Here is a 15,784-nt window from a genome sequence, read left to right as displayed (position 1 = left end):
AGGTCACCTAATTTTTCAGGGTAAGGTAAGTATTTTGGGCTATTCCTGATGCCTTGTTGTCATCATGCTCCTTCTTTTATTCCTGGGTCTTTTGGATCTCATTGAACAAGTTTCTAAAAGTAATCAGTAATACCTCAGAAATTGCTTTGGCTGATTTCTGAGCTGTTCAAGGTAAATTTCATTGGACACTGTTGTTCTGGATGCTTACAACTTTTCAGAGTTGTCTGTTACCTGTTCTAACATCTGTCTCTGTCTTTTCTGGTGTCTTCAGGTGAAAACACAGAACATACTGACTATGTGTATCACTCATTGCTTTCTTTCCTCTGCTGTTATGTTGTGGTTCTCTTGTCTCCTGTTTACTCCTAATACATATGTAGGATCTTTTTTTATGCCTGTAAGCTGGAATGGATTTTGTACCTTAGCCTTTTTTAACTTACTACTTTATTAGGGTGACAGAATAGTACAAATATATTATGCTACGTTTTTCTGCATGTGCTTTTGGGCGTTTAATTGGTTGTCTTTCCTTTACTTTGTTGCCTCTTGGTTTCTTGAGTTCATGGAGACATTCTAGACCTGCTTTGATTTCCTCAGGGGAAGTTCTAACACTTCTTTTTCCATTTCTGTCCAAATTGTCTCTGTTACCAAAGACTCTTTCCTCCCAGCTGATCAGAAACAAAATAATACCTTTTCTTCACTTCTTGAAACAAAACATGACTCTGACTACGTCTTGGGATTTTTAGACTAATAACCTGTCTATCTGTTGAAAGAGCAATGTATCAGGATACAGTGATCCCTTTATAGTCCTATCACTTGCCTTTAGCAGCCAGCCCTTGCAATTGCTCAGCAATACTGTTTTTTTCTCTTTTGGTTGAATGTCTTGACACAGCTTCTGTTTTTCTTCTGTTTGATTTCCATACTACATGTTCAACAAGTCTGAACTTTGGAATGAGGCAGAGTACATCACATGTATCACACTTTTGGAACAGGTTTCCCCATTTAAAGGAGCATTCCTGTCTCTCTTATGTCCCTGCATGTCTACAGTGCCAGATATGATGCCAAATCTAATATGAGGCATGTAGAAAGACTTTATTCCTCCTGTTTTAAAAACACAGCAGGTGCAATGTGATCAAAGATCCATACAGTGCGGTAGCTTGTCTAAGGGAAGAATAACAGATGCCTAAAGGAAGAATACATCAAGTAGATGGTAATGCTTCCCTAATAGACTTTTCCAATGCTTCCCTAATAGACTTTTCCAGCTTTCCATACATTAGTCCGTGACTTTGTTATTATGTATGACTGTAGCTTATATTCATGGCTGTTTGGTAGATGGCCCATTATTCTTCCCTAGTGTTTTTCTTGTAACAATTGCAGTTTCTATTCTAATCTCCTGGTGGTTGGTTCACTTTTTTTTAAATAACTTTTTTAATCTTACATTTTCATTAGTCCTCCTTTAGCTGAGAGATTAATAGTTTCTTCCTAGTTTATTCCGAAAGAAAAGAAAATCCTCTTAGGAAATGTCTTTTACTTTCTGTGGTGATGAGAAACTAATATCAAGTTGTTGGTTTTTTTTAAGCTTGTCTAAAAAAAGATAACTGTAGAGTTGCACTGTTCCTGCCAAGTTTCCACCAGAAGTAGGTTATTACTAAGGAACTGTAAACTGTTGAAAAAAAACATCTGTAATGGAAGCGGTGGTTTAACTGTAATGCTTGTGGGCATTTTCAAACAGCATAGCTTTTCCACCTCCTGACTTTCAAACTTGCCGAGTACCAGTTCCTTGCTGCTAACGTTGCTTTAGTCATCACTCTGTGTATATATAGTGGCAAATATTTTGTTCAGGGTGGTTCAACAGAGTGTTATTTCTAGCCTGATACACAAAACAAATGTAAATTTAAATCTATGGCTTCCTTTTTGGTTTTGGTGGCATACACTTCCCAGTGGCATCCAAGTTATGACTGGTGCAGTATGTAGTTAAAGAAAAGCTACACTATTTTCACTAGAGGAGCAATAAAAACATTTTGATTTAAGTTGATGGTAGTACATATAAATAGATGCAATTTGAAATCTGTCCAACTTTATAAATCGCTTGAATATTTTCAGGTCCCACATCTACGCTATTTCCTTGTTTTCTTGTATTAGTCATTTTTCCATGTTTCCCTTCTGTCCTCAGTTGTGGGAAAAAGGAAGAAACAACAAAGCTGTCAGAGAATGTGAATGAAGAGAGGTGATCGACTTTCTATAGTTTGTTCCTGCTTAGAAATGAATTTTAAATAGGAGTATGGCCCTTTTTATTTTAGTGTTAGTCCCCAGCTGCAGGGATTCCATAGTGTTCAGTGTTCACTTAGAGTTGTTGAACACCATCATCTCTCCAAGCTCAAGTGAGCAAACATTTCCCCAGCTTTTTAATCATTAACTTTGCAACAGCTTTGATTTCTTAAAAATGACACTACTAAAAATCTTTGTCACCTGTATTAAGTAAATGCCTTCTGAATGCCTATTCATTGCAGTACTAGGAATTGTCATGAAACATGTCTCGTTTTTTAGGAGTACATGTAGCAGTTTACTTCTGTATATATTCCACAACATGCATTTAGAATTCTTGCATTTCTTGTTTCAGAAATACTATGGAATCTCCGCAGCCCTGTAGGTTTGGAAGGCTTAAACCCAAGTTCAGGAAGGCTTTTTCCATTCCAAATGATTTACTGGCTTAAGCGCTTAATTAGGATGGCTTTTGAACAAGTTGGAATAAACATGGAATCGGTAAGTGTTTCAAACTTGTTTCATGTGTTCAGAAAATCAAGTATAGAAAGCACTTAATGTATTTTAGTTTGTGCTTATCTGTTCCAGCAGAACACTTTTAAGTATCATACTCAGTCTCGTATGATTCTGCATTGCTGAAAATGTATGAAGCTTAGTACTTGGACACTGAAGAATTGAGCAATATATGTGTTAAAAATACCATGCAGTTCCTTCTAGCTCTAACGACAAACTGTTTACATTGTAAACACTGCTTTTTCTGCAGGACTTCTATGCGTTCTGAGGCTGAAGGAAAATTTTCAACTGATTTTTAACGGTGATGTTAATTCTTAAATGATCTTATTTCTTTGCTCTTATCTTGGAGATATGAAAAGCCCCATGAAACTGAGATGATGATAATTGTGCTCTACTTACCTCTCCTGAAAGTGTTACAGTACATGAGAGGAACACAGTTGTGTTCTTTACTGGGGAAAGAGAGGAATGTGCATGCATAGCTCTCCTCTTGGAGAAAAGTGTTTATAGGGTTTTCTCTGAATGTTTAGTGGAGAGGGATCTGCTACACATCAACTGCTTTGTCACTGGGACCTTTAGGAAGCTATTTTGAGTAGAAGTATTGACCTCAATGCAGTAATCCCTATAAGCTGTCGAAATATTTCAATGTTTTAACAATGGGAAATCTTTAAAACAGGTATGTACAGTACTTAAAAAGGCAGTTACTCTGGATTATTGTGGTAGAACCTTTTATCAATCTTGGCAGTTTATGGAGAGCAAAATATTTATACATTGTAAATTAAAATTACCAGTAAGAATCTGTATTTTAGGATTTTATTCAAACTTGGATCTGAGATTTCATGCAGTATAACTTTGAAAATTCTGAGTACGAGAGTGTGCTGGGCTACTATGAGCGTTGCTGTGGTCATTGTCATTAACATCTTTCAGTCTAAATAGGGCGGGAAGAAACAAGTTTTTAATCTGTTTCCCCCCATTCTCTACTTGTATCAAGCTTGTGATAATGCAATTACATTTCCAAGTGTCAGCTGTTCTGGGCAACAGAAAAACACTGGTGCAATAAGAGGGTATGACTAAGTGGTGTTTTGCAGACTTGCTCTGCCAGTGCTTCAAGTCCGCAAGAAGTTGTGTGAACTTGGGTAGAGCAGTGCTGAGACTTACTAGCTCAGCTGAGCAGTGTGCTGGCTTTATTTGCATACCTTTTGGCACAGCTTGTATGCAATTTCTGAAAATATTGTCCAAGCATATCTTGAATTTCCAAAACTGGTGCACCAAACCACTGTTGTTGAACAATCCCAAGGGCGTTTGGGCACCAAATATTTTTGAGGATCTTGGTTCTAGTCAACATCTTGTCTGTGGTCTGAGCGATATCGAAACAAGTTTTGCCACTTGTTTAAAATGTGCTGCACTTGTGTTGGTAATACAGCATGTAGTCTAGGCTCTTTTGCTGTTGTGGAAGTACTTCTGTAATTAATTAAGCCTTCCTTTGACTAGTATTGTTTTTTCCAATGTGACATTGCTTTGGGACTATCGCCAACACTTCTGCTTCTAACATCAGAATCTGTTGTGAATAGTGAGGCTGTATTACTGTGGTACTATTTGTCAGTGACTGTTTCTTGAAGGCTCCTGATCTACCTGTTATTTGCTCAGACATACAGACAAACAGTAATGTGATAGTCACAAATGTGAGGTCTTTGAGGAATTCAAAATGCAGGATCAATAGAGTACTCTGCATTGAAAAAATTTGTGTTCAAACTTAGCAGCATATGAAGCAAGAGAATATATGTTTCACAGAATGGAGAAAATGGGTCTGAGTGGATTCATGGCAAAGTTGCAGCTCTGATGGGAGGATCTAGCATAGCATATAGGTAGTGCACATTTATTTTGTCAAAATATATACATTCCAATAAAGAGAAAGGAAAGATACTTGTTTAGAAAGAAGAAAAATGTTTGTGTGAGGTTTCTGAGATAATACAGTCTGGGGATAAATACCAGGAAGCATATTTTTTTCTTTTTAATAGAACCTTCAGAATCTAAGAGTAGTGATCTTTGCTTAGTATATCAAAATGTTATTCAGCTGTGTGTTGTGAAACTCCCAGAGCCGCACTACACTAATCACACAGGCAATATTGCCATAACAGATGAGAGTTGTTTTAGTGTTAATAGCCTGGATTTTATCGAAGTTTTCTTTGTTGGGCAATCTTCTAACAGGATGTTGAGTTTGCTTGAAGCTATGAGCCTTCAAAAATGAGGGTCTGAGTAGTAAATTTATATCTACAGCCATAAGTAAACACTGGCCAAATTTTTTAAATTACCATACAGTATTCATATTGTTTACTAACAACATGCTCTGTGTTAGAGTCTTCCCATTATTCTTTTTTCTTCTTTGCATTGTTTTTCTTGCCTTTCCTTGTTCTGAAATCTTTCCTACTTCTCTCTGGACTTTTTTTTTTGCTTCTGTTCTGGCTCATTTTGTAGTATTTTCCTAGGATTAAAGTCTTGTTTCATACAACTGTGGTAAGTAGTAGAGCAAACATTCCCGTCATTAAGTGCAACAAAAGAAAGCAAATTCAATTCCTGTTGAAACAATGTAGAAGAACTTTGAACTGCAGTAGAAACAGTTCTGATGAAGCCAGAGGTGTTGAGGTGCTGTGTGCAATTTTCTCTAGGTGAATGTAATTTTTTTTTTTTTTTTTAGGACAAAGTTTAATTCTCATATATTTATTTTCCCCCTTTCCCTTTTCTTTGCTCTTTAATTTCACAGTTATTTTCATGCTTATGCTAGCTGATAGTTATTTTTATTATGACTGATAGACACTGTTCCTGTGTTAGAAGAGGAAAAAAAACTAATTAAAAAAGAAAAAAAGATATTTTGGGAAATGTAGAATTACATAACTTTGGATTTTTCATAATTGAGTGGCTTTTCTTGAAATCCTTTAAAAAGAGGTGCCTCACCCAATGTAGATTCTTTTCTGTCTTGAAAATAGGTAAATTATGCTTTTGAAGATGCTTCCAACTCTTGAATCCTTCTGTGTTACCTGTTTTTTTGCTTTGAGTTTAAACTTAATGCAAAGGCTGTCTTGAACTTAAACAGCCATAGCTATATTGTAATGACAAACGCCAATTTTGTGCCAGTTTGGTTATAGAATGTAAGGAGTTCACTGATACAAATTTTGGTATATGTATATTGTATTCTTTTCTAGCATGAAAGGAATAACTTTAAATAAACATTTAGCACAAGCACAGTATGGAAGTGTAAGGGAAAACTGTTCCAATATGATGTAAAAAACAATTTCCTAACAGCTGGCTTCTTTTTCCTTCCCATCTAGGGGCTTTGGTCAAGCAAGCCTTATGGTTCATCTCGAAGTATTGTAAGAAAAATTGGTACTAACCTCTCTCTTATACAGTGTCCAAGAGTTCAGTTTCAGGTAGGTGTCCTCAACAGTTTAGAATACATGTTTCACTGTACTGATAAAGGGATTTGCTCTTGCATCAAAAGATTTTAAGCAAACATGCAGTTCATTTAAATAAATGACTAGAGGGTTTATAAAAGCAGAATATGATAAACGGGGCACATAGGAGAATTAATTTACTTCTGTTCTTCCCACTTCCAGTTTAGATTTTCTCCAAATATGGATTCTTCAGCTTCTGTACTGCCTAAAACCTGAATCCATGTTGCTGTAATACACAGAATGAAACTTGAAACAAATTTTTTTTCCTAAGGAAATTGGAACTTCTAAAATGAGGCAATACAGTATTAAAAAGTTATTCTTGGAAAAAATATATTCATAAAAGAGAAAAATGTTTGAAACTTATTTCTATAAACAGTATTTATAAGCTAGGCTTAAGAGGCATGTAAAGATGAACATTGTTACTCAATATTTTGGAAAATAAACAACTTTATCAGAAAGTAAAAAATTAGTAACAAGGCAACAGGAGTACCCTGTTTGCTTTTGTTTTAAATAAAAGGCTACCACTGTCTAGGTGAAAGGGGAACATCAATTCTGTGTAGCTTTCTGGCTTCTTTGCTTTTAACTTCAACTGCATATAGTGGGAGGGTAAAGAGTGAGGGTAAAATCTTGAGGAGAAGAAAATCCTTGCTTTTTATAACAAGTCTTTCAGGAACAGATGGGAAAATGGAATCTGTTACACATAATCTCTTCAACTCTGTGTGTGTTAAGGATAGGGAGTGGGTATAGAATTGGAGAAATTTAGTGTTTGAAACTCAAGCTGGGAGAGGAATGTTTCCTGGGCCAAGCAAGAGTGAGGAACATGAAGATGAATGGTGGGAATCATCACCCACACTAAGACAAGGTAATTTCCACACAGCTAAATTTTTCACTGTTTAAATTAATATCTTTATCCTACATGAAATGTAAGAACAATATTGTGAAATTATAGTAGCAAAATCAGATAGTTCAGGTTATCATAGAAGCCTTTTCAGTGAGATAGTAAAAGCCATGCTAACATTTTGCCTCTCTTAAATAATTACATTGATGAGGCAACAATCTTCCACTACTAGTGGCTTGGTGAGACTTAAAAAATAAATATGTATGTTGTGGGAGTGGGGATATATGCACGTGAGAAGGACAACAAGATGACATGCTGGGTTTAAACTTTTGGATACATGATTAATAGTAGTTATGCCAGCAATAACGCTCTGTGTGCCTCAGATTTGAAAGCTAGTGAAGTCTTCCTATAATGTGTCTTGATTTTCTGTGCTGTAAAGGCCATACAAGGGAAGATGATGCTCATTTGCAGACAGTTAGCTAAATACTGCTTTCTCTTAATATGGTATATGAAAGAAGACATTTCTGTTTTATGTACTTGCAAAAAGCTCTAAGATACACCTGGGGAATCTTTTCCTGAATATTTTCAGTGTTGAAATAATATTTAGTCTTCATGCAATTTTTGCGTTAGAGTAAGTAAAATATTTGCCTTTTCTTCCTCTTAAAGAGATGTTCAGTCAGCTTTGCTTAGATTTTATGCACATTAAGTATTAAACATTCATCTTCTATTAGATGAAAGGAAAGGATCCTAAAAATAGAAGTACAATTGTCAGTTTATTGAATTACAAATATGAATTTTAAAATTTGAGCCTTGAAACACATTAAAATGGGTATGGTTTATGCAGGCTTTAAACTATTTTAATATATAAACTGCTGAACATGTAAAAGTATGATGCTAACATCTGTTTTTTATGTCTTTATCTTAGCATTAAGATTCTATAGTGAAGTTCAATACCGGTCTCGATCATTTTTTATGCTGTTGCAACTGACGCTTTCCTATAGCTGTCTCTTCCTCTTTCTTTCTTGCCTGCTTTAGCTATATTATGAAAGGACCATGCACTGAACCTTGCTGTAAGTCCCTTTATTTAAAAACCAAAGCAAACTGCTTTATCTGAGGGTGCATGTATATCATCAGTGTTTCTAACTTCATCTAAGAGCCACTTTCGACAGGTCTTCATTTTCCTTGTGATAAATGGATAAGAGGTACTGAAAGAATCGTTCTGTTATGTTCATTCTTTCTTCTTTTCTAGTATGCTTTTGTTCATCTAGTCTGAAAAAAATGAGTAGTAGCCTAACATTTTGAGTTTTGAGGTCTACTGACTGTTGTAGTATCTGTCTCTGTGAATCTTGCCATAGTCAACATTTAAATTAATTGCTAAATGCTGCTTATGTATTCATTAAGCAGTGGCAGAGCTTACCTTATATACTCTATATGGCATGAACAAAGGAAAATGGTTCATATACTACTTCTCTCTGTCATATTTTTTAGGTTTATCTGTAGTCTTTAGGAGAAGATAAATTTAAACTTACCAATATAGCCTAGGTGGATTCAACCAAACCTATCAGACTGTCTCTCAAGATGGTGTCCTTCAGCTACAGCATCTCTGTTCTAGTCCCATGCTTCTCCTGTTTGTCTGATGGAAACCTGATAACTCAATAGAAGTCTGCTATGGAATTGGTGTGCATGTAGAATTTACTGGGCTAATTTGAAAAATCATAGCAAGTTTGTCTTTCCAAGAAGTATTTCCAAATGCCTGATATCTAACTGTATTAGTAATTTGAAATTAGTTTTTAGTCTATCCTTAAATGTATAAAAATATTTGTTCTACTTTCCACTTCCTGGAGCAAACAAAAAGTAGGGATGCTGCTGTGATTATCTTCAAGCAGCGTTTCCATAGTGTAGTGGGTATCACGTTTGCCTAACACGCGAAAGATCCCTGGTTCAAGACCAGGAGGAAACACTGGCAGGGCTGACTCTTTGGGAGTTGGACTCAATTCTTTATGGGTCCCTTCCAACTCAAGATAGTCTGTGATTCTATGACATCCACTAAAACAGTACAGTGTGTGTAGTCTTTTGTTCAGAAATTTGTGGAGCAATGGGTCTGAAATCCACAGGTGTGCATGTGTCTGTGTGCAGCATGCATGCACACTAAAATAGGCAAAAAAGCCTGTGAAAGAAGTGGGGTAAGCTACTACATAGTTTCCAGAGAAAGAGAAGCAGACTGCTTTCACTGTTTCGTTCAGTTCCTGCCATCCAGTAGAATTTGGCCTCTGTTTTCAGCTCTCTGTTCTCCATTTCAGGTGCTGGCAGAGCAGTTATCCAAGTTTTCTTCAGCTGATATTGCCTAGAGGGGAATAGGGTAGTCACAGAGTTGTTTAAGCATTATTCTTCAGACAGTGAGGGTTTTAAGAGTTAGGTGTTGGCTTTTAACCTCTAAATTAAAGTAAAAATTCTGAATTAATTTCAAAATTTAAAATCCACTGCTGTGGAAGGCCTTGTTGTTTTTAGGGATAGAGAAAAGAAACATCTGTATATAGGGTAACAAGCAGATTCTGTTTACATATAAATATGAATAAAAAAGGAAGAAGAAACTTGCATCACAACATAACAGAAGGCTTTCTACTAAATGTTGGATTAGAAGTTATTTATCTCACAATGCAGGAAACCTGGCAGAGGTAAATGCATCCCTTACTGTTGATTTATAAAATTATTTTTGATGCAAGTATGTGTAGGACCTTTATTTCAATGTGCCTTCAGTCTTTTCATGGTAATAGTTCCTCATGTGGCCATTACCATCAGGAAAATCTGTATCACCTGCAAGAAGTGGCTAACATATTACGGATTTTTTGAATTGCCATTAACATTAATACAGATGCTGTGGTCATGAAAATGTCTTTTTATTTTAAAAAAAGAAAAAAGCCAAGGAAACCTAAACAATGAAAATCCTACCACGCCGTATAGTATTCTCTAGACTGTTTTAAAGAGAGGCAGACTGTGATGGTATTAGGCACAACTGTTAATGTGATAAACATATTACCATCTGTGCTGATGCTACCTGGAAAAAACCCTGTTGTTTCCAAATGATCTGATGGTGCCAATACACACTCCTGGGAGCTGTGATAAAGACTCACATACAAGTTGCAAGAATGTGAGGTAAAGGTGACTAATCTCGATTTCCAAAGCTGTTAGTAACAATTCCTGGGGAAAAACAACACCAAACTCACAACTTCTATCATCCTGGGATTTGTGTATCAAAGGCCACAATTAAAATATCTGTGGATGTTCTTCAGAAATGGTTTCATCTCATCCAGACTGCAGTCCTACTGTGATAGGTCTGCTGCAAATTCAGGTTGATGTGAACATTTCATAGTTGCTGCTACATAATAGTTTCCTCTTTACAGAGGTGAGTTGCCTTGAAAATTGACTTAAGTGCTAACAGGCTGGATCAAAGCTGTTTTCAACAGGCTTGCATACTACCACCATCTTTGTCAGCATTACTTGCTTCTTGGCCCCTATCAGCAGCAGGCAGCACTTAAACAGCTGCAACAACTCATGCAAATTTGGCCTGTGGATTGTATGTCATACAGCAAAAGAGGTGGCATTGTTGCGTTGGAGATAAGTAACTCAAGGTGGCAGACTGAGCAGAAGACATTACTAAAAGATGTTTCAGTAGCTTTTATAGGCTAAGATGCTGAGACCAGGCTGCTCAGTAGTCCAGTGACTGAGTACACAAGCCTTTGTCTAACCGGGGAGGCAGCCAGTATTTCAAAGTAGATTTGAAACCATTTTGTATAGTTGTGGCTATGGAGCAGGTATTGATGGTCCAAACAATTTTTCAAATCTCTATTCAGGTCACTTAGCTGTAAATCTAAGGTTCCAGTCTCTGGAGCCTTGCTCACCTTTGGCTTCAAACAGCTGTAAAGCTAATGGCAGAACCATGCTGGAAAATGGTTAATTTGTTTGGCATGCTGTAAATAAGATTGTTAGCAAATAGTGTATTCTATTATGATTGCATCCTACCTCTCACTCAAAGTCTTTGTGATTACTGAGCTAGTAGAAATGGCACTTCCCCCCCCCGCCTTCCCCTGTGTGATGTATACACCTTTATTCTTGTACAGAAATTCTGGAAGTTTTAGGGGAAGGGGAACGTACTTCACCAGATTTTCACTTTCAAAATAATACTAAATCAGAGCAAAAGACTTAAGAATTACTAGTAGCCTTAAAGTCTCTTTTAAATACTCGTCATGAATATAATTTGAAAACATATTATTTGAGTTAATATAGCAAACTGTTTGAGAATGTCAATGTTTGTTTGTCTTTAAGGTAACAATTTGCATTGGATTTTTAGTGTTCAGTAATGTCATGTGATAGTATGTGTAGTTAGCCATGAACCTCTGTAAAGTGTTCAGCAGACTAGATTGAATAGTTTGAAGTCAGTGAAATGGTTCTGGACAAAGCCCAGGATGAGCTTTGTGTGCTCACAAAGTGAGCTCATAAGTGTGCTGAGTCTACAGATATGTTTCATGCATGTCTGTGTTAATAGTTGCATGTAGCCTCACTAAAAGTATTCAGTAAAATAACTGTGACTTGGGCTGGGAATGATGAGTCTAAAACCTTCAATTTTGTCTTTAAAATTTAGCTTACCTCTCATGCCACAGAAGAAAACCATCCTTATCAACTTAGAGACGATGCAGTGGCCTCCTTTGCAGATGTGGGATGGATTGCTCAAGAAGGTGGTGAAGACTCTACAAGGCTCAGGTATGCTCCTCAAGTCTTCTCTTTGAACTTCTGAACTGAGAGTGGGAAGCCTAGCTTGTCCAGTTGAGAATCTACTGTGCATTGCAATTAATGGAGAGCACTTGAATGCTGAGAGAAGAGAGGGGAAAGAGTGATAGAAAAGGTAGAGTCTGGAAAAGAAGCAGTAGAGGTGAATGAAAGACTGGTTTGAGAACACAGAGGAGATTGGCTTTATTGGCTTTTTTTGACTGTGTTTTTTATTTACTATTTATTTCAAAGAATAGCATGTGACAGCTTTAAGCAACCTTGTCCCCACAAAAATGTCTGCTGTAGTATGGCACAATTGCTGGCACTGATTCTCCAGTTCTCCTGAGTTTCATTAATATGGGGTGGTGTACTGTGCAGCTCCCTAATTAGCAGCAGTGGTCATTCTGACAATCCAGTAATTGGCACATAGTTTTTCACTTTTTTGGTTAAGGCTCTGCAGAATTAAAAAATTATGGTTTATATTTCGTCTTTAATCTTCATAACAAAACCTGGCAGGGAAGCATCTGAGCACACCTGTGTCCAGAATGATGGGATAGGTACTGTTGTGTTGGACAAAGAGCACTACATAGCACTGTAACTGCATAGGTTGGCTGAAGTGATGAAGTTCTGTATTCCAGCCTACACAAATTGCTGCTCAGACTAGCCAGAAATAAAGGTACAATTCTGTAGTGCAGAGGAAGTTTTTCTTCTAAACAAACTAACCTTCCAGAGAAGGGCACAGATTGTTGGCTTCAGAGATTACTGGAGGATACCGTTCTTAATTTGAAAGCATGAAATAGGTTAGTAATGACCTAGATGCCCTCCAACATGACTTGCCACAGTGAAGCTGTGCATAACAAATGTTCTGGCACTGCCACATTAATTTCACAAACTCAGAGGGGAGTCACAGACATCAACGCTTGTTTGGGAAACACTATTTGTAAAGTGTATTTGGTGTGAAGGAAATTAACTGGCCAATACTACTTATGCTTGCACAGAAATATTTTGTTTAAGGATTGAACTGTAATGCTGTTACGTTTAATGGAGACAACACGGAGAATAGCTCTTTGGTGCTTCAAAGAACCTGTTACGAAAGATGTAGGACTGGCATATTTGCTGAGAAGTCTGCATGTGAAGGGGGGAAGGGGGACAGATGGATGTGGGATGGGACTAAAATAATCTTGCAGATATATAGTGACCTTAAGGCAAACAGCTTATAATGGAGCATGGTAAGTGAATTACTTAGCAAATATGAGTATTTCAATGTGCACCATTTATTACGTCTGTGCATAGTATTATGTAGTAGAACTGGCATGCATTAGGTGTTTTCCAGGCATTTGAAAGTCTCTTGTTTCAAACAAGATCACATAGTTAAATATATATTCACTGTATAATTCAGTAAACGGTCTTGCAGACATAATTTTTTCTGCAAATGCAGTTTTATAGAGGAAGCAACTAAATGACAAATCATTTTTCCCCTACCCCTAGTCAGAGCAGTAGTGACAATTCAGGCGTAGTATTTTTCCCCAGTGTTAGATTCCAATCAAGGCATTTCCTTAAAACGCTATTACTGCTCCGAGCAGAAAATACCCTTTGTTGTTTAGCGATGCTGTTCCTTTAAAGAGTTTCCAGAAGGCAGGTTTTAAAGGGTGAAGTGACCACTGGCTCCTTCCACCTTATTTAGGGAGAGCAGGGAGATGGCTGCTATAGGAAGCACCCTGTTCTCTTCTCAGCTTTAGTTACTCTCTATTCCTATCTAGATAACAACACCTAAATTTTAACATCGTTGATAATACTCAATTCTGCTGGATCAAATTTCTGCTTGATCAAATTTCTGCAAGTTGTGCTGATGTTTTCTGTCAGTGTCATGGAATACTCAAATGTGTATCTAACCACAGATTGAGGTGGTCAGAGCACAGGGCTTGTTCTAGCCTTAAATCTTGGCTCTTGGTTTAAGTCTAGCATAGCTGCAGATCTAACATGATGCACATCCAGAGTAGCTTAATCCATGAATCCAGAGCGATGGGGCTCTTAAAGTTTAGAGATCTGGAGCCATTCTACACATTTTGAAGAGTCCTCACTAGCGACTGTTCTTACTCTTCTGTTTTAATAAATAACGGAATCCTGACCTGCCTGAGAAGTTTTGGAATTGAAGCTAAGGAAGATTGAGGAGTTAAGTATGTGGTCATATTTTGCAGTTACAATGTTTGTGATAATCTGTTGTCATTAATCCTTATCAATTTTTCATACAGAGTCATAGAATAAGTTGGGTTGGAAGGGACCTTTAAAGGTCATCTAGTCCACCCTGCCCCCTGCAATGAGCAGGGACACTTCCAACTAGATCAGGTTGCTCAGAGCCTTGAGATAAACTGTTTAAAAATGGTGGTGTCTTCAGTAAATGAAACCTTTTGTAAGTGCTTATTTGACTGCAGATGCTCAGTAATGCCTCAGTGTTTAACATAGTTCGAGCTTTGGTGGGTAATAGAGGAAGGCAACAGAGTTGCATTTTCATGCTTTTGTGAGAAAGAGGAGGGAAGCGTATGGATGCTTTAGAACTGTATGAAGTTTCCTTCTCTATAGTTTTATTTATCATGTTAGAAAACTAGATGTAAGACCTTTTCCCATTTACTGATAAGCAGCCCCTGCGCCACTAAGCTGTTTCACATACTCCATGCTCCCAATGCTGCTAAAACGGAGGACTGTCCCTTCAGAAGTCCAAAGTATAAAAATGTGCTGTGGAACTAAGAAATTCTTCCTTTTTCTTCAAAAGAATCAACTACAAGTGACTTTGCAGCCCGTGAGGGAAAAGTTGGAGCATTTGGGCAAAAAAATATGTAAATCTTAATACCAACAAAAAATATAATAGGTATGAGGCAGAGAAATAGATTGGGGTGAGGGGGAATGTATTTCCTTTTTCTCCTGAAATCAAGGATTCCACAAAAAGCTGGCTAGGGGAAGAGAAGAAATACAGCTTGCGATGCAAACTGAAAGGATGTGAAGCTCTTGCTTACTTTAAGTCATATGATGTCTTGGTGGAAGTGATTTGTGTAAAGCCCATTTTAAAGTTGGCCTTCAACTTTTATTCCTGGTTTGTATGTAACGGTGTGTTAGTTTTCATCTATAACAAAGCTTTTTAAAAAGGGGATCTTGTGATATTTTTGTTACAGGTCAGAAGTTTGGTCAAAAACAGCCCAGCCTCTTTCAGGTGAATTACATCCTTGTGGGAAGTCCCCATGCAGACAAATGTCCTTACAAAACTCATTGGAAGAAGCATCAGTGTCCAGGAGCACAGCAACCGCAAATGAAGAAGCTCTGCAGAAGATTAGTGCTCTAGAAAATGAACTAGCCACTTTAAGAGCACAAATAGCCAAAATTGTAATCTTGCAAGAACAACAGAACCTGACAGCAGGTATTAAATTTGCTGTACTCTTTGCACAAATTAACTTAATTAATTTGTGCCTTTTATAATTAATAATGTGCTAATTCATTTTTGTGAGATGCTGCAACACTGAACACTTCTCCATACTGTTTTGGTTAGTTTGGTAGAAGTATTAAATAGCTCTCAGAGCAAAGCTCATGATAAACATGATGGCTTAAACCAAACTAAAAGAATGTAACTTAATTGCTAACACTTAAGTCTTCCCATCCAGTAGTGAAACAGGCTGTCTGATATCATGAAGTAATCATATGAAATGCTAATTACACTTTTAGGATATGTAATATACCTCTGAAGTTTACAAAATAAATAACAGAAAAGGAGATTGTTTACTGGAATCACCTCTGGGATCAAACACATTGTTAAGATGGAACCAAAAGTGGTGTGCTGTTTCTGGTAGTAAACAGAGTAATTCTTCTTGTCCTGAGTTTCTTTCTCCTTTTTCCCTCACCTCTGACTGCCTTCCAGTTCTTAAGTCTACCATCTCCAAAGATTAGTGGGAGATGACCCTTGTTGACTGGAGATGATAAC

General features: G+C 37.1%; 1 protein-coding gene and 1 non-coding gene across 2 annotated transcripts in view; both read left to right on the top strand.

Moving 5' to 3' along the window:
* The first annotated feature begins 2,691 nt into the window (after positions 1-2,691).
* Positions 2,692-15,784, top strand: part of MTFR1 (mitochondrial fission regulator 1) — a 16,386-nt gene continuing 3,293 nt past the window's right edge. The window contains exons 1-4 of the mRNA XM_010288024.1: positions 2,692-2,757; positions 6,093-6,191; positions 11,693-11,811; positions 14,985-15,226. Coding sequence (XP_010286326.1) covers positions 2,692-2,757; positions 6,093-6,191; positions 11,693-11,811; positions 14,985-15,226 — 526 coding nt within the window. The remainder of the gene's footprint in view (positions 2,758-6,092; positions 6,192-11,692; positions 11,812-14,984; positions 15,227-15,784) is intronic.
* TRNAV-AAC lies at positions 8,941-9,013 on the top strand. The gene has a single exon. It is a non-coding gene; the product is annotated as a tRNA-Val (tRNA).

This window comes from Phaethon lepturus, unplaced genomic scaffold (assembly GCF_000687285.1).
Source record: "Phaethon lepturus isolate BGI_N335 unplaced genomic scaffold, ASM68728v1 scaffold3655, whole genome shotgun sequence".
Taxonomy (NCBI): Eukaryota; Metazoa; Chordata; class Aves; order Phaethontiformes; family Phaethontidae; genus Phaethon; species Phaethon lepturus.
This window is presented reverse-complemented; position numbering and strand designations above follow the sequence as displayed.